At 34.2% G+C, this 19,232-nt stretch overlaps 2 protein-coding genes across 3 annotated transcripts; both read left to right on the top strand.

The window, feature by feature from the left end:
• Positions 1-132: 132 nt before the first annotated feature.
• ppa1b (inorganic pyrophosphatase 1b) lies at positions 133-9,493 on the top strand. The gene is given in 11 exon segments (NM_001017833.1): positions 133-243; positions 1,878-1,942; positions 2,326-2,379; positions 2,672-2,791; positions 5,324-5,410; positions 5,504-5,630; positions 5,715-5,842; positions 8,559-8,644; positions 8,821-8,896; positions 9,010-9,049; positions 9,164-9,493. Coding segments are annotated over 11 exon segments (876 nt in total). The 5' UTR covers positions 133-182; the 3' UTR covers positions 9,196-9,493.
• Positions 9,494-11,160: 1,667 nt separating this feature from the next.
• Positions 11,161-16,773, top strand: sar1ab (secretion associated, Ras related GTPase 1Ab). Of its 2 annotated transcripts, none has more exons than XM_087277918.1 (7): positions 11,161-11,208; positions 11,934-12,007; positions 12,096-12,215; positions 12,784-12,849; positions 15,183-15,286; positions 15,478-15,609; positions 15,720-16,773. In XM_087277918.1, the coding sequence occupies exons 2-7, from the start codon at positions 11,950-11,952 to the stop codon at positions 15,834-15,836; spliced, it is 597 nt and encodes a 198-aa protein (XP_087134044.1). In that variant the 5' UTR covers positions 11,161-11,208; positions 11,934-11,949; the 3' UTR covers positions 15,837-16,773.
• Positions 16,774-19,232: the final 2,459 nt, after the last annotated feature.

Raw genomic sequence — 19,232 nt, 5'->3', positions numbered from 1 at the left:
AGAGAGAGAGAGAGAGAGGCTCATTGTCAATTCATAAATCAGACGCAATACATCACTTTTCGGTCTCTGCGCAATCTAGTCTCTGCGCATGCGCGATTTCCATAAGCACGGCGCCGCTGCTGTCCTGTCTTTACACACACACACAGCCTACCGGAATCAATACACACACCAGAGCGCCCAATATGAGCTTCTTAACTGAAGAAAGAGGAAACCCCAACACTTTGAGCTATAGGCTATACTTCAGTGAGTATGAATTCTGTTCTTAAGTGATGGATTTGAAGTAGTTTGTACGATCGCGACAGTGATTATTGAATTAAGATGAAAGGGGCTGGGCCTCAAGTCCCACGTGTCGCTTTTTCTCGCGTCATTTATGATCTAAAATTTACTCGAGAAGCAGTAAATGCTTATATTTTACGATATTAAGCCGATTATCCGTACAGAATGGCTATTTTAACGTGTAGTTACTGATGTATTTATGGTTTTAGTGAAAGCGTACTATAACCTGTTATACCGGTTACAAATTAAGAACAGAAAGTCCTAAATGAACTACAAAGTATTTTGATTACCAAACAGAAGGCATTTCAATCTCGTTATATTGGTGTTTTTACTGTGTAACTCCAGATATAAATGCAATGCAGGACTGGCTCGTTGCATCATTCAGTTGCTTTCTCAAATTAGCATATAAAGATCTAGTGCTGTTATTTTCTTCTGCAGTCTAAAATAACCCTTAAATCAAAATCTAAATATAGTAAAGCAGATATACTAGGTGATTATTCTCAGAATAGGGTATGCTTTGTTTATTTTAGCTGCCAGGTTTCTGCAGCAGACGTCTCACCCTTAGCAGCAGCATGACACCACCTTCAAAAATGAGTAAAATGATTAGTGATTCATATTAATTGCTCGAGATTATCATTAACACACTTGTGCAAGGCAAGTTTATTTATATAGCACATTTCATACACAATGGCAATTCAAAGTGCTTTACATGCACAAGAATAAAAGAAATGATTAAATAAAAATCATTAAAACTGATAAAACAGATTAAAATGTGTTAAAACAGGTTATAAAAGAATGAAAAAGAAAAGAAAGACATAATCTTGCGATCTATCGGACGTAGCACTGCTCATTCAGTAAAGGCAGTTTAAAGAAATAATTTATTCAAACATTATTTAAACTTTCATTCTTAAATAAAACGATACAAATAGCATAAACAGTGATGTAAGGGTTTTTTTTTTTTTTTTTTGATGTTGTAGGATCTTTAATGATTCATTTCTTGTACATGCATTCAAAACAATCGGTTTTTGACTTTATGATAACAACATATTAGGCATGAGACAATAACCCTTTTCAAGGTATACCACGGTTTGGAAAAGTCTAGGTTTTAAGACTGCCAAAATTTTCAATAATACCATTCTTTGGGAATGTGTAATTAGAGTAGATTTTTTTTCTTTTGTTTTTTTTTTTGTTTTTCAGGACAGCAGTATCTCAAGCCGAAAAGATATCCTAAGATGCTGTTTTAAATTGTTAAGAAATCTGTGTCTTTGTAACAAGTGAAGACAGCAGAAGTTAATGATTCACTTGAAAATCTTTCAAAAAATTAAATATATTGTTTTTAAAGGGAATAAAAGTTGTAGTTTTTTACCCAGACATTTAAAAAAAGAATATATTTTAGAGAAGTAATCACAATGCCATGAAACCGTGATAATTAATTCAAGGTTATCATACCAACAGAATCCTTTACCGGCCCATGCCTACAACTGTTACTAAAGTACCTTACAGAAATGCTACTTTATATGATCACATAAATATATTCATTTACAAAGCCTTGAAAATGAGAAATATATTATGTTATTCAAACCCTTTTCTGGTTTTGACAGAGAACTCAGATGGAAAATATCTTTCACCATTCCATGACATCCCTATGTTTGCAGATGAAGCTCAGGTACAGTATGGTCATTTATTATGTTATCAGATTTTCTCCTCAGGGTCACAGTGTTGACGCCCCCTCCCTTGTGGGACCCCTTTGGCAATGAACGGTCATTTCGCAATCCGGTACAGCCCAGTGTATATTAGCTCTTTATCGGGTGAACGGACTTAGTCTGGGAGAGAAATGATCTTTACCCTGCAACAGTGTCATCTTACATTGTTCAATACTTTGGACTGCTTTGATATCTGGCTTGTGACATGTGTGAAACTTTGATTAATTGCTCTCACAGCATTTAGGTTGCTTTTAGTAATGAAAACCTTAGAGTTCTATAATAGGAATGCCACATTTAGCCTTGACGTTTTCTTTTATTTAATTTCTCATTTTTATTTTCTTTGTAGAACATTTTCCACATGGTTGTTGAAGTGCCAAGATGGACAAATGCAAAAATGGAGGTATGAACAGCACTGAAAGTACAATGCAAAACCACTCCACTTGCATTATAACAAAATAAAACAATTGAATAGAGGACTTTGTGACCATGCAAGGTCATATATATTTACACACCTAAAACAAGAATGGTTACAGTAAATGTACTGGGATTAAGGGGTGTTAAAAATAAATGACATTTAACCTTTATTTTTTGGTGTGGGTGTGTGTTTTGAAATGCAAACAAAGTAAGGAGTCATCAGCCAGTCTACATGTATTCTTTTATTCTGTAAGTCAGCATTATGATTTGCTTCATAGATTGCAACAAAAGACCCCCTGAACCCAATTAAGCAAGATGTCAAGAAGGGCAATTTGCGCTATGTGGCCAATGTTTTCCCCCATAAAGGCTATATTTGGAATTATGGAGCAATTCCTCAGGTAAGGCTTTTATTTAAACATTGATCATACATTAAACACAGTATAAGACAGTATAATACAGTGCAATACATAAGCATTAAAAGGCATGGTAACTTTTAGTTTAAATACTAATTCTCACTATGAACTAGTGGCTTATGTTGGCTGGTTATTAGTACCTATAAAGTACATATTCTGCATGATTTTATTGTCCATCCCTAATCCTACCTAATATCTAAACCCAACTACTACCGCTACTAAAGGGTCACGAAACACCAAAACACATTTTTTGAGATGTTGCCAGTCATATATGTGTCCCACGTTACTAAAAACACTATTAGGGTACATGTATTTAACAAAAAAGTGAAAATTGGTTGTTTTTGCGTTATTTCGAGCAAATTCGTTCTTACAGTTTGAAAATTAATTTTGAAGCTACGTCACGGCCATGAGATCCTTGTGTAAATTCCAGTGTGTAGACTGCTTTCAGCATTAATTCATTTTAAAGACATTGTTTGAACCAATTAGCGCACTCGATTGTGAATGAGGCAACTTCATTAATATGCATGATATAGCTTTGAAGACCTGTTTTTACCTCTTAAAGTGTTCTGACAGCAGAGACGCCACGTTGCGTTGTCAAACATAATTAAAGCAATTGGAAGATTAAGAATTGTTTGGAGACATGGGTCGTCAGTGTTGTATTTAAAAATGTGCTGCAACAAAGTTTTTTTTTTCCAATTCACCGCTATGAGAGCGCAGCTGGGCACGCATGTGGATTACAATTGTCTGCTAACACGTGACAAAAATATGTTTGTAAGGAAAAAAAAACTTTATCCGAGAGCTTTTCGCATCTGGAAATTGTGAAATCTGGATTTGCCACTCGTCTCCTTTTAAAAAAATATGTGGTTTCAGTTTGTATTAATTGTCCTGTCTTTACAGATTTGGTAAGTGTGCGATCAATGTGCTTTGTTTGTTTATTCAGATGGCATAGTTGGTTCATGTCGTCAGTAGTACTCTTTCAGTTTTTAAAGTCATACCTTAGTCTAAATGATTGTTCCAAAGTTTACGTTACGTTACAGTACGTTAAAATCACTACAATATTATGGACTGAAAGATCCACTGTAAATGCTGCTCTCAGTATGTAAACATGTAAACACCTTAATGAAACTATTATCGTTGTGTAGGATTTTCACCACGTATAATTTTCGCCGCATTTTGTGACAGGATAGTTTATACACACATGGCTGTGTTTCTACCGTAAAATGCAAAGGATTTTGTTCCCTCACACACTGCGTGCATTATCAAATTCCATTAAAACTACACTCTTCTGGTAGTTCCTCACATCCAAAATCTCGTTTGTCATGGGGGGCGTGCATGAAATGTTTCTGATTGAAAGTAAAAGTGCCAAACTGCAGTTTAAGTTGACAAATTAACAAAGAAACTACATGAAACTCCAAAGAAAATGTGGATAGCACAGTGTCTAATTATGTGCAATAACATGTAAAATGGGATCATGAAAGAAATATTTAAAACGCAACTTATGTACACTTTAATCATATTATTGTCTCATTCACATTAAGGCAAATTATTCCCTTACTGTTGTCCATGTAAATGTAGTCAATGTTTGTCCCTCCTGCATGTGTGTTGCCGGTGTGAAAATCAGCCGTAGTTCATTTAATGAAACTCTCCTTTCGTGAAAACCCTTCCCTCTTTTACCACTTGACACTCCCCCCTAAACAAAGCTGGACTTAACCACTTTCCTGACTTCTTTCAGACTAGAGGTGTGAAAATAACCTGCTTAGATGGGGTTTTGTGGCCCTTTAATAACTATTAATAATCAGCAAATTAGGAGTTTATTGGAGACACTGCTTACTGCAGAGCCACTTAAACTCCAGCGAGAGGGAGCTTGAGCTCCAACTCCTCCTATAAGCTGTTTTAATGCCTATGATTTACCCCACCCTTAACACCAAGCCCCAGTGACATCACTTGTAGAAGAAGTGCAAGGATGAAGGAGCTGGAGCTCAAGCTCCCCTTGCTGGAGCTCAGCTCCGCCCAAGTGGCTCAGCAGTGAGTACCACTTGGTTTATTGAGGCAAAATCATAGTTAATGGCTTATTAATAGCAAGAATTCTTCTTTAAAATAACCAAATGTGTGACAAAATGATACTATAAGTTTGAACTGGGATATAGCTGTTTTTATCTGACTACACGAGATCATGGATTACAGTAATCTTTTCTTGAGTTATACAGGCCTTTATGGTCACTTCTGATCAATTGAATGACTAAGTAAAAATGCCTTAAGTTTTAAATCATAATAATGTACTGTATATCTATTATTTCTTATTGACCACAAATTAAAACTGATCCTTTTAGTACTTGATGGCTTATTTAGTATGGCTTATCAGATTGTAAATACTGCTGTATCTACCTGCAATTTATTCTGTCATTGCTTGTCATTGATGATGCTAGAGAAAGTTTAGCATTATTAATTGAATTGCTTTTCTTGTAGACATTAATAATGCCATTGTGCCAAGAACTTTGACCAAATCTTTTCTGACAGACTTGGGAAGACCCCGGGCACAAAGACAATGACACGGGTTGCTGTGGTGACAATGACCCAATTGATGTCTGTGAAATCGGCAGCAAGGTATTAATATTGGTGTTTGGCTTTTTAAAGTAATCTCTGAAATCACATTTTTTGGATTACACAAACAAATACCTAAATGTGTCCACATTTCAGGTGTGTAGTCGCGGAGATGTCATCAAAGTAAAAGTCCTGGGTGTTTTAGCAATGATTGATGAAGGTGAAACTGACTGGAAAGTTATTGCAATCAACGTTGATGACCCTGAGGCAAAGGACTTGAACAGTAAATAACACTCGCACTTTCCAATTGACTTAAAAGAGAGAGAAGGATATGTGATTGTTTGCATTTCTCTGATCTGAAATATAGACATTAGCGACGTGAGGCGACACAAGCCAGGCTACCTCGAGGCAACAGTCGACTGGTTTAGGCGATACAAAGTACCTGATGGAAAACCTGAGAACCAGTTTGCATTCAACGGAGAGTTCAAAGACAAGGTATATTTGTTCGGAAATGTTGTAAACAAGTTTTAATTCATGCCTAAAGTATAATTCATTTTATAAGTCATTCAAAGGCTGCACTTACACTGCATACTTCAAGTGACCCAATTTAGTTTCTTTTCCCCATGTGGCACACATCGGATATGGCCCGTGTACATGTAAGCAGGAAAAACATTACATGGATTCTAATTTTCTCAAATCGGTTTCAGGCCTTGTTCATGATTGGAAATTAATTAATGAGAGTCATGCATCAATAAAAACCGCTGCGAATGACGTCAACTCTGATGCTTTCATTTCACAACAGACAACAGCAGAGTTCCAAACCTTAAATCTCATATACTTCCTAATCTGCAATTGCCTCTCTTGATATACCACTAACTGTACTCAAAAAAAAAAAATATATATATATATACATTACTTATGCTTTCCTTCTTAGAGTTTACAGAGCTGAAACTTGCCTATAGCATTTATTCATTGTTGCTCTTAGTTGTGTAAATTGCTTCCTTGTCCTCATTTGTAAGTCGCTTTGGACAAAAGCGTCTGCTAAATGACTAAATATAAATTTAAATATACTAGGACAAAAAAAAAGCTTTCATATTTTCATGTAGCACAAGTTTTAACCATGTTAATGAGAGAGAGGGAAAGAGTGCAACATCCGCCATGTAAACGATATGAACTAATGTAAAACTATTGTATACATCACATGCATAAATCATGCCATGGACATTACATTAAAATGCCTACTATAGCAAAACAAATTGTAAAAAAGGATAACAAATTAAATCCTGTGAACAGATTAAATGTAGGAATGGAGAAAAGAGTGCTTTTATAATCAGTACTCACCCTTTTTTTCCTGGTTATTTTGTAATTTTATTTTCCTGGATTTTGCTGTTTGCAGTATAAATGCAGACATCAGATACGAGTTACTTTTAAAAGATGGTGTTAACGGATCATCAAAAAAATCTGATACAGTCACAAAATCGGAATTGACCATTAAGTTCTGCAGTGTAAATGCAGCCAAAGTGTATTCCAACTGACAAACACAGGAGTTTAAGAGGCTCATTCTTATCCGATGTTTGGACTATTTTTTCTATACAGCAGTTTTCTGTCTAACCGCATTAAAAATGTCTTTATACTAATTTAATATAGGCCCAATCCCAATTTTATTTTTGTATATTAAATCATATGTTTGGTCGGCGCCAGTGGTGTAATGGTCAGTGCATCGACAACTGCACTCCGTTGCTCATGACGACTCGAGTTTGATTCCCACCTCGCGGTCATATGCCGATCCTTCCCCTCTCTCTGCTCCCCATGCTTTCCTGTCAATAATCTATACTGTCCTATACATTAAAAGGTGAAAACCGCGAAAACATAATTACAAAAAGACATGTTTGTTTGTTGTAAATATTCAAAATAATGACAAAAATACTCATTTGTGGATCCCCTTACTTCCGGGTGCTGCTATCCTGCTGTTGTGGCTGGTGTATTCTAGGAAATTTGGTTTTGAGTGTGGTTCTGAAAAATCTTTGTTCGAAGGGCTATTTGTCCCTTCCCCTTAGCCCTACGCTTTCAAACTAAAGAGAATTAGTAAGAGGAAGGGCTAAGAGGTAGAATTGGGATTGGACCATAGTCACAATTAACTTTGTCCCCTCAGACACGCAGTTTTCAATGCAGATGCTTGTTGTTTTTATTGTTTTCAGTCTTTTTTCTATCTGCTCTGTTCTGTTAAAGTGCTTTAAAATGCATATGTATATAATAGTCAACGTCCAGAGTGGATCAAAAAAGATTTTCGAAATTGTCCTAAGACACAAACAGGCATTGTACAATGGACCCTTTTCATAAGACCTGCATTGAATGCATTTAGCGGTTATATTCTTAAATCCTCTATAAAGTTTTTAGTATTTAGATTAAAAAAAACATGTACATTTTATATATATTTATGTATGTATTATATCATCTTTGCATAAAACTACAAAAAGATGAATTACCGCTTGTGTGAGGCATTTGTTATACATAGTGTATGGGCAGGACAGTAAATTTGACATTGTTCCCTCTTCTGACTGCTATTATCAGTCTAACACATTTTTTTTTTTTCTGAAAGTCTTGATAACACCATCATGGAGTTTTTCTTTTATTTCATCAAATGGGATTGTTAAAAAATATATATATTGTTCTCTCCCATTCACTGAGCTCTTAAGTTTACACAACTATGATGACTTCTGCTATTGAGAAACCCGGAAATGTAAAAAGGGTTCATAGTTTTAGGAACATTTTGAAACAAATGTGGCTGTGCACATAGAGCACTGCTCATAGTCTTACATTTATTGCATGCGCTATATTGACCTTATTCTCCGCAGTCAAGCGGGCGCTGCCATTTGAATCTTTTTGGCACGAGACTTCCTGTCTCATTCACTTCCATTAATTTTTAGACATTAAAAACTGCTCGTTTCGCTGTTTGATTTTGCAAACTGATATTTTCTTGTTATATTATTCTACTTGGTCTGTATAGTCATGCAAACATTTGTTTGTAGAGCAAGTAGTGTGACCGTTTTTTGCTGTTTATTATTCCTTGTCATTTCTCCCATAGGCGACTGAAACGGAAGTTCTAAGACAATCGCGAAAACAGGCGCACTTCTGCATTTTAGAATAAGGTCAATAGCTTAAAATCTAATATAGCTTTTACAGCAGTGTAAATATGCTACATTTATTCCAGGACTTTGCAATTGAGACAATCAAAGCCACCCATGGCTTCTGGAAGGCACTTCTCTCACAACAAACCAATGCTGGTGAATTAAACTGGTGAGGGAATGTTTATTCAGCACCTGCATTTATTTTTTGATATTTTATTTCAGCTATTGTTCATGCTTTCAAGCACTAGATAACCATGTAGACATGACTGAAATATACAGTCATTTTGGGATTTGTCGAATACTTCTCACCTTATTTGTATTGCTCTTTCCTCTTTCTATGTGCAGCAAGAACACCTGCGTCTCAGAGGGTAATAGTCCATTCTGCTGTTCAGCCGATGAAGCCAAAGCAGTTGTTGATGGAGTAAGAACTTCCTTTTTTATTTTCAGTCATTTCTGTTTACAGGTGTATTGCTTATATAGTGGTACAATTGCATCAAGCATGACTGCTAATGTATTTTTTATTTTCATTTTCAGTCATGCGCTTGCGGAGATGCCAGTCCAATTCCAACCTCAGGTTTTACAGTCTTTTTATGATGCATCATTTTTTGAAGTTTATACATTTGTACTGTTGAGCATCCATTCAATTTAAATTGACAACCCAATTCTCTGCTATCTTTTTCTTTTTCAGTTGACAAGTGGTTCTATTATGCGAAGAACTAAAGAAGACAACACTGCGAAAGGACCAGTCTGATCATGAGACTATTAGGATATGTATGTCAGGAACTGTTGAGTATAATGGATATTTTAGAGAAAAACAGGGGCACTTCACTTCTTATTTGAGAGCTGAGTCTCGTATTAGAGCAACAGTTGTAGGAGCTAACCAGCGTCTCGTTAAGTTGTTTTTGATAATGGTTAGAGATTCTTTGTAACATTTACTAATGTTAGTTAACAGTCTGGTGGCACTCAGGTACTGTACAATTCTGAACAAATGCTTTAATAAAGCTATTCTCATATGACACTGCTGTTTTCTCATATGGTTTTATTTTCAGTTTTACACAAATATTAAGGTCATGGTGGTGCAGTGGGTAGCACGATCGCCTTACAGCAAGAAGATCGCTGGTTCGATCTTTGGCTGGGTCCAGTTGGCATTTCTGTGTGGAGTTTGCATGTTCTCCCCGTGTTTACGTGTGCTCCGGTTTTCCCCACAAGTCCAAAGACATGTGGTACAGGTAAATTAAGTAAGCTAAAATTGTTCATAGTGTATCTGTGTGAATGAGAGCGCATGGATGTTCCCAGTGATGGGTTGCAGCTGGAAGGGCATCCGCTGCGTAAAACATATGCTGGATAATTGCGATGTGGTGATTCCAGATTAATAAACGGACTAAGCCCAAAACAAAATGAATGAATGAACTGATGGAAAACAATCAATAATCCAAGGTGTGAGCAAGAAGTACAGGTCCTGCATCTGAAACGCATCAGCAATATACTTTAAAAAGGACTATTTATGCATTCAAGAAAGCCCTAAAAATCAACATAGATCCTGATTCTTTGCTAGCCCTCTTTGGATTATCCCTTGGACCTGATTTTACAGTCTGTGACAGCAAGGTTGTTGCCTTTACCACAATTTTAGCCAGATGTGCCATACTTTTAAAGTGCAAACACACTTTCCCCCTACACATAAGTGGATACAGGACTTTTTTTCTGTATCTTAAAAAGCTAATATGCCCTCACTCCAGCTCAATAGATTAATTTTATAATTACTTTCAGGAAGTTTTTATTATTATTATTTCCCCTCATCTGTATCCAGTTATTCTCTAATGTAATGTACTTGTGTATTTAGTGTACTTAATTAGGTATTTATGTATTTTTATTTTTGTTTTGTTAATTAACATAGAGAGTGAGGGGTTATGGGATGGATTAACAATAACAATATATTACTGCTTGCCTCTCTTTATATTTATTTGAATTGTCATACAAAAGACCAATAAAAACATTGGAATTAAAAGGACAAACTCATTTTGTCCAAATCCAGACTTTATTTGATCTGTGCAATGACGACTGTAGACTTTCACTGCGTTTTTTTTTTTTTTTTTTTTTTTTCACACAATAAAAATGAATGGGTCTGTTTTTCATATTAGTTATTGATATAGGTATGGGATAAATCAAATAATTAAACAATTCTTCTCACTTGTGTGTTGTCTTTATTAAAACACAGTATGGTATTTATTTTTTTTACAGTCAAGCAACTTTCCACTACAAAGGCACATTGATGAAAAGTGACTGAAAACAATAGTTACAGAAGTATCCTGATCGTGTTAGAGTCGATTTTAAACTACAAATCAGTATTGAAATAACTTCTGAAATATATTGTTAAACTAGTATATAGAGCAACTACATTAGGCTATATAGATTCAATATATAGCTTAAACACAAAACAGTATAATTTAGCATTAAAATGAATTATTTGTAAATATATTTTATTATATAAATTACATCATTACAAAATATTTCAAAACATTACTGGAGCATTTTCATCGTTTTAATGTAAAGCCAGCTTATCAGACGTCAGTGAGCAGTTTTAGCAAGCAGATGCAAACAAATTAACCTACAATTGATGTGAGACCACCCATTGCAGCTACGCAGTTCCGGTGAAACGTCAAATTCGGGCTGCTGTTTTTAACAGCTGAACACAGACCGGACTGACAGGTCTACAACACAAGCGGAGCCTTTCAGGTAATGACACATTTGCCAGCCGTACCGCATTGTGTTCTGTGTTATTTACAAATGACGCAACATTACAAACGACGCAGCTGATAATATATAAATATATCAACATTCCGTGACTGGATATATTGTACAACGCACATTTTCAGCTCTATAATCAAGCTTTTCAGGTTTTACATTCACGACAGAATGAACATTACCTTCACAACAGTCTGCTTTGCTCATTCAACTTTTGACCAGCGTCTCTGCTGTAGTTTTGAATGTGTTTTAAAGCCTTGACTGTGTTGACGTGTTTCTAGAAAACGCAAATACTGCGATGGTTATAGTAACGCTTCAGTTAGGAAGCAGTGCTTCATGTTTGTATTGTTATTTAACAATACAAAGCACGTTATTAATGTATAGAAATGCACTCGGAGTGGAGGGCGAGTTTTTCTGTCATTTGAGTGACAGCAATGTCTGTGTGCTCTCTATCCATGGCGTCAAGTGACAAGGTTTCACAACTAGAAATAGTTTCTTGCTCATGTTGTGTGCTGGATATTGGTTAATTTTCGAGGATTCGTGTTTCTTCTCTCTGTCCTAAAGACAAAACATGAACATTTTGGTCGTTTTGTAACGCAGTGTTTTGCCTGCTTACGATAGATTTAGGTAAAGAGCTTATATTGGAGTTAGCTGAGTCTCCTGAATCTTGCCATTTTTCATTCAAAACAATTCTCTCATTCTTATTGCTTTTTCAGGGAGCTAGCTGCAAAAATGTCCTTCATATTTGATTGGCTGTACAGAGGGTTCAGCAATGTGTTACAATTATTAGGTAAAGTATCAGAAGGTTATTTAAAAGCTGGAGAGCAAATCATAATGTAACATTTTTTATTTGTGCTTTCATATGTGTTTTCCTTTAGGACTCTATAAAAAGTCTGGGAAATTAGTTTTTCTTGGATTAGACAATGCAGGAAAGACGACATTACTGCACATGCTCAAAGATGATCGACTTGGGCAGCATGTTCCAACACTTCACCCCAGTAAGTAAAGGGAAACATATATGACTGTTTTAATATAAAGTGTACACTAGGCATGGGACCATTACCGTTTTAAGGTATACCGCAGTTTGGAAAAGTCAAGGTTTTAAAAAAAAAAAAAAAGTCAACATTTTCTTCAATATCATTCCTAATGTATGTGTAGGTTTTTTATTTACTTTTTTTGTTTTGTTTTTTTAGGACAACAGTATCTCCAGCAGAAAAGATGCTGTTTTAAATTGTTTAACAAATCAGTTTTTGGAACAAATGAAGACTTCAGAAGTCAATGATTCATTTAGCCAGACAAGTTTACTGTTCCAAAATAGGATAAAGGTTTCTTAAAATAAAATTTATTGTGTTCAAATGGGAAAAAAGTTATATTTTTTTTAATCCAGACGTTTAAAAAGAATATATTTTGAAACAGTAATCAAAATACTACAAAACAGTGATATTTTTATCCGAGGTTATCATACCATCAGAATCTTATACCGGCCCATGTCTAGTATACATTTAGAGATTAAAATACAACAACAGGATGAACTCTATATTAACCATGTTTTATCCTGTCTGATAGCATCTGAAGAACTGAGTATTGCTGGGATGACTTTCACTACATTCGACCTGGGTGGTCATGCTCAAGGTAAATGTAGAATTTATTAATAAATGATTTATGAGTCGAGAATTAACTAATAAAATTTAACAATAGCTGTATTTTATTTTATACAGCTCGCTGGTCTCTTTGACTGGAAAAAAATTGTTTTAAAAAATGTTTAATCTATCACAGTGGAACTGGAGTCTTGCTGAATAAATGGTTTAAGGGTTAGTTCAACCAAAAAATGTAAATTATTTAAATTATGCCATGATTCACTCACCCTCAAAGCATCCTATTTGTATATGAAATTGTTAAATCCAATCTGAGTTACTTTAAAAATTATCTTGAGCAGTTACACCTCTTTAATAACAACTGTCCACAGATATTTTTAAAATAATCAATCCAAAAGAAATCCCCTGAAGTGCATCCATCCCTAATAAAGTGTCATACATGGGTTTGGGGTGTAAATAAAGGTCTCCTTTAGCAACTCCCTTAATTTTTCAAAGTAAAACATTCATATGTAAAACTTTATGAACTGTTTTGTGTAACTTCTGGCAAGCAACCTCCAATAGTTGTGTTTTACTTCTTTTTGAGGTGCATTTTAATGCATTATTGTCATCAGTTTAACAGGACATGCTTTTTTCAATGGCTGCATTTGAAAGTTTAATAAAATTTTGAGGGCAGCATAGATGTGTCTTTAACTGCATTTGATATCCCACAATCCAGTGCATTCCATGTCTGACAAGTGTCATAATAATAATTGTTAATTTGCGTGTCAATTTGTTTGTAAATGTATATTTTTTAACCAGAGAAGTTAGTACTGTAGTAAGCAAATATTGCCTTAGTCATCTCTTAGTTTTTAGCCTTAGTTTTTTTTTTGTACATGATTAAATTATTATGCTGTCTCAGAAGTCTGTCTGAGATCAGTTTTATGAGGTGTCCTCATGTAAAAACTCTACATCTAGAGTCACTGCCTGATAGAGCACTGAGGCAACAAGCCAATTGCCTAAGCTTTCAGATGCAGCCTATCTCTTGTGTGTAAAGTGTGTGTGTGTGTGTGCAGTTGAAACTAAGAAAGACAGACATAACGCAGTATCAACTCGTAAAAATGTTTCACAATAAGCTGTTTGATAATTGATTATATAAACGTGAGGGTGTTATAAAAGCCAGGTGTTTTCCTTTAAAAGGGACCAAAACTAACTTGTGTGTGTTTTTGAAATTTATATATAAAATTTATGCCAATTTAAGTCAAGAATTACATTTTAAGGACACTGTGTCCTAACAACACGTGTAATGCAAAAAAATATATATCTTCCATGTTAAAAGGAGGTTTTGTCCTAAAGATTTGCAACATTGATGCACAAAGTTTCTATTTTCAGAAATGCTTTATTATAATGCTCTATTACCGCAACATTGCGGCAAAACAACAGCTTATACTACTATGACAAAGATCACCTCAGGTACTGATTATGTGCTTTATTCTACATAAACTACATAAAACTAAACCTCTTAAAATTAACCTAGATGTCTCTGTCATAGAATTTCAGGCCAAACTAAAGAACTTGGGGGTAATATTTGACAAAAAAGTAACGTTTAACCCCTTCATTCTTTCATCTCAAAAATATTTCAAGAATCCACCCCATGCTGTCCTTTTCTGTGGCAGAAAAACTGATCAGTACTTTTCTTTTTTCCTGCTTAGACTACTGCAATGCCTTACTAGCTGACCTTTCCAAAAAGAACCTCAATAAATTACAATATGTTCAAAACTTAGCGGCTAGGATTATGACAGGGACCAAAATCAGAGAACACATTACTCCGGTTTTGGAATCTCTTCATTGGCTACTTTTAACATGGTATTCCCCTTCATGTGACCTCCGTTCCTCTCACTCTGTTCTTTTAACAGTCCCCTCCACTAGGCTTTTAAATTGCCCTGAAAACACAGTACTTTATTCTGGCCTTTTATTTTTATATCTGTATCTTCTTTATGTTAAGCGCTTTGAGAGTTAATTTTTTAAAGACGCTATATTAAATTAATAATAATAAATATAAAAATTAATTATTATTAAGTTTATATAGCACATGTATTATTATTATTATTATTATTATTATTATTATTATTATTATTATTATTCATTGTTAAATGCTACCAATGTAAATTTGAACAGACAACCAAATAGCTTGTCACTGGAATCTTGTCGCATCATGTGTTGTTATGACAGTGTAAAATGTAATAAATGTTTAATAACAACTTCATAAAAGCTTAAAATTCCCCTAAAATGCCAAAATAATAAGGCACACAAAGAGCACCAAAGTGTTAATCTAATCTTAGAACAACACTGTGTACACAATAAAAATCGATCTCCTGTATTCTCAATTCTCAGCAAGAAGGGTTTGGAGAAATTACCTTCCGGCAATAAATGGCATAGTGTATCTCGTTGACTGTGCTGACCACGAACGCCTACAAGAAGCCAAAATTGAGTTGGATGTAAGTCTGTACAATCATTTTTAATATAATCAGTTTTTATAACAAGATATTTGCATGTAAATATTTGACCTTGAACACATCCAGAGAAAGGGCAAAGCGCTGACTGCAGTGCAGTGCAATTAAAATGTCTTCACAATCCCAGCAATCATACATTTGAATTATAACGAAGGCACTTTGCTCTTTAATCCTAGGCCCTCTTAACCGATGAAACAATCTCCAATGTGCCAATTCTTATTTTGGGGAATAAAATTGACCGTCCTGAAGCGATTAGCGAGGACGCATTAAGAGGAATGTTTGGTCTTTATGGACACACCACTGGAAAGGTAGGCCATTGATGAAGTATATTTCATGATAAAATGTATGTTTTTGTATATTTTATGTAATGTATATTTTATGTTTGAGTGTAATTTTGTTTTTATATGCCTCCACGCAGGGGAATGTATCACTGAAAGAACTCAACCTAAGGCCGATGGAAGTCTTTATGTGCAGTGTGTTGAAAAGACAAGGATATGGTGAAGGATTTAGATGGCTTTCTCAGTATATTGATTAGAATATTTAATTGTTTATTCATTTAAAACCCATGCATCCTTATTTATTAAATGATTATTTAGCTTGTAATGAAACTATAAGAAGAAGGGGTGGTATATATATAATCTGAATCTATAAAATCCAGTTTAGTGACAGGTAAGCATTAGCTTAAAAAAAAACTAAAGTAATACTTAGATAAGGTAATTGTTGCTGTTCTTTTTCTAAAAGCAGGGTAAGAAATATACTAGGCTCTAACTGTTGACAAGGTGGGGTTATTTAAAGACATTGCATCCTGTTACAAAACACCTTTTTTACACCAGTGTTAGTTTATACCCTGCCCAATGTTAAACGAACCTTTGTATATTGAAATCAAGAACATTAAATCAGGTGAATATCACTTGTGCTGTAAAATTCTGACAGAATCAGTGTTATTGTTTTTATACATTACATTACCTCAGTGCCTTAATGCTGGTGATTTTTGTTTTCCTATAGTTCTGTATTTCCCATAATTTCAACTGAATTGCCAATGTATGCATATATGCTTGCTTATCAAACTTGCCTTGAGATATACAGTAACACACCTTATGTTTAAAAGGACAAATGTCTGATTTGTATGTAACATTTTGATACTTTTAAGATCGGGGCGGATGTAGCATGTTTCAGTGCTGTGTCTACACTGTCCTTTTTCAACACTAAACTACCTGCAGTGAGTACTTTTTGATTGTCAGCTGTGATGTATTTGCAGCTGTGGCATGAGAGTACGTAGGCTATGTGTGCAATAGAAAAATGTGTCGTATTACTAAGTCAATTTTACTCCTACTTGTAAATAGGCTTATATGAATGGTTTGGGATTTTCAGTGCTGCTTATGTTTTGAAATGGCTAATTCTGTACATTCTATTGGGAGCACTTTGTAGAGTTTATGCTCTTAGGTTCGCAATATTAAAAACAAATATTTTGATTTTTTTTGTTCGTGTGATTTGCTTTTTGCAAAGATAAAACCCTGTTGTGACCAAAACATTGGTCACCTGTAACAATACTAAATCTTTTCCTTTGTAAATTTCAGCCAGGGATTTATTTTTAATAATAAATAAATCCCTGGCTTTTATTATAAAATTAATAAATGAGGATTTAAATAAGTGTTGTTAATGGAATAATCATTCTTAAATTATTCTACAAATATTAAATCATTTTAATATGTTTTTTATAAATATATCCACTTTACAATACACCTAAGACATAGGGCTGCACAATATAATTTTAGCATCGATATCACAACGTGATCATTCGCAATAGTCACATCGCAGGATATGCAATGTTGATTTTGTGTTCTAATTTAGCATTTGGATATGCTTTTGAGGCCTATGATTGTGTAATGATTAAAAAACATTCAGGCAAAGGAAATTGTACTGTTTGTAACTTTTGTATTGTTGTTTATTTTCCAAATGCTGTACCTGAATACTGTTAGACTCTGAAAACGACAAAACACTGTTTATTTCAATTATATCTTTTCTTTATTGTATTTTTAGATAATATGCAGATGTACTTGTCTACAGAATCATCCCAATTAATCTAAAATGATCAATTCTTTTTGAAATAATAATTTTCAAAATAAATATTTGTATCCATTTCACAGTGAATGTAGGCAACACATTTGGTACATTTACACAAAACAGATTAAACAGATATACATGTATTTATTAATAATATTGTAGTCAGCAAACATATTTAGAAATTGAAAGATAAGACAATAAAATTCAAGCAAAATGTTGCAAAAAAAGACAAAACTACAAAATTTAAACTCAATTTTTCAATTTGCTTTTTTTCTTCCTCTGTTTTAAAATTTGTATTTAATATTTTTCTATTACATAAATTTGGCTGTACTCGTTTTTATACTGTTATCATGAGTTATTTTGTTCGATTCGCTCCAGATTTGACTTCAGTACTAGCTAATCTATCTAATATTGTTTAGCTTCCTATTAAAAATATTTAATATTAAATTTAAAAGATAGATTTGTGAGGGGTGCACTCGTATATAATGAGCATTATATATTGCAGAATAACAAAATATCATAATGTTCAATTTTTCCAATATCGTGCAGCCCTACTGGGACTTATATAAAATAGATTAAGACATGTGAAACATTATTTTAAAAAAATGTCACCCACTGTTCATAGGCAGTTCACTGTTCAGTTCACTTGTCAGTTTCTATACAGCTCAAAAGTAGTAACATTGTATCAACACACAATTTAAACTGCCAATTAAACATGTCTGGTTACATAAACAAAATATAAAAAGCTTACATCATATGCTATGAACAACCTTAAGAACAAAGGTCACAGCACATGTGTCCAGTGAGTCTACTCACACACATTTCAAAGCAATTCTATATTAACTAGACCTGTTATAATGTAATTATAGTCATAAATGCGATTCAAGTTAAAATTAAATATTTAACGATGCTTTTACATTATAAATTAACTCTTTTAGACTTTGTGAAGTATGGTGAATATTAAACGCAAATCCAACTTCTATTCAGTATACAAATGTAACATGAATATTAAGAAATAAATTTTGTATTGAGAAAAAATATTGTATTGAGAAAAAATATTTTCCAAATGTTATTTCAGAACAGTACACAAACCTGACGGAATGATTCAATCACGATTGTTTGACTTTGGAACTTTTGCTTTCAGTCGTTTATAGATATTTACATTAGATGTCACCTACCCTGTTGTAGTCTGTTGGAAGGAATGCGTCAATAGAGCTGCCGTTTTAGTACAGGGTGGCGGTCCTTTGAAATGGATGCGGGACCAAGTTGCAGTGGAGGACTGGCCATCCAGAGCCAGAGATATATACACGTATACATATATCTATGATCAGGAGTTTGCCCGGAGGTCAGTATGCAAATATTTTTTTCAATTACGAGAATTATAATTTTTTTACTTTTCTACATTGATTAATAAGTGACCGCATGAGCATTGCCAACAAAGAGCATGTGTTTGTGTATTATCCTCCTTCCCTGTTAAATTTGATCTAATCTGTGTCCTGGAACACCCCCTCTCCCGCTTTCACTTCTTAAACTAACGAAGGGAAGGGAGCGATTCGTTTGAATGAATCCCCGTTACGAGCGACTCGTTCACTTAGCCGACAATAAGTTTCTAGCATCAGTGTCTTTTCATATTTTATTTAAATTGTTTGATTATTTTATTCAACAAAGCGAGCATAAGCCGAGTATTTAGTGCCAGTTGGTGCTACTTTGCCTTATAGTGAATGTAGTGACTGTATCATCAATAACGTTAGTTGTTGTTGAGCACAAAAGTTTATAACATATAAAAATGTAAAAAAATAAAAATCTTACCCACGAAATGTTCAGTTTTTATGTTTTTTATTTATTTATTTTTTGCTCGTTACTACAC

This window comes from Danio rerio, chromosome 13, assembly GCF_052040795.2.
Source record: "Danio rerio strain M-AB ecotype USA chromosome 13, GRCz13ab, whole genome shotgun sequence".
Taxonomy (NCBI): domain Eukaryota; kingdom Metazoa; phylum Chordata; class Actinopteri; order Cypriniformes; family Danionidae; genus Danio; species Danio rerio.
This window is presented reverse-complemented; position numbering and strand designations above follow the sequence as displayed.

Bases quoted from the DNA above. Each gene is read 5' to 3' on its own strand.
- sar1ab (XM_087277918.1), top strand. From the start codon at position 11,950: ATGTCCTTCATATTTGATTGGCTGTACAGAGGGTTCAGCAATGTGTTA. The intron at 12,850-15,182 runs GTAAATGTAGAA...CTCAATTCTCAG, and splicing joins CCTGGGTGGTCATGCTCAAG to CAAGAAGGGTTTGGAGAAAT. The intron at 15,610-15,719 runs GTAGGCCATTGA...GCCTCCACGCAG, and splicing joins ATGGACACACCACTGGAAAG to GGGAATGTATCACTGAAAGA.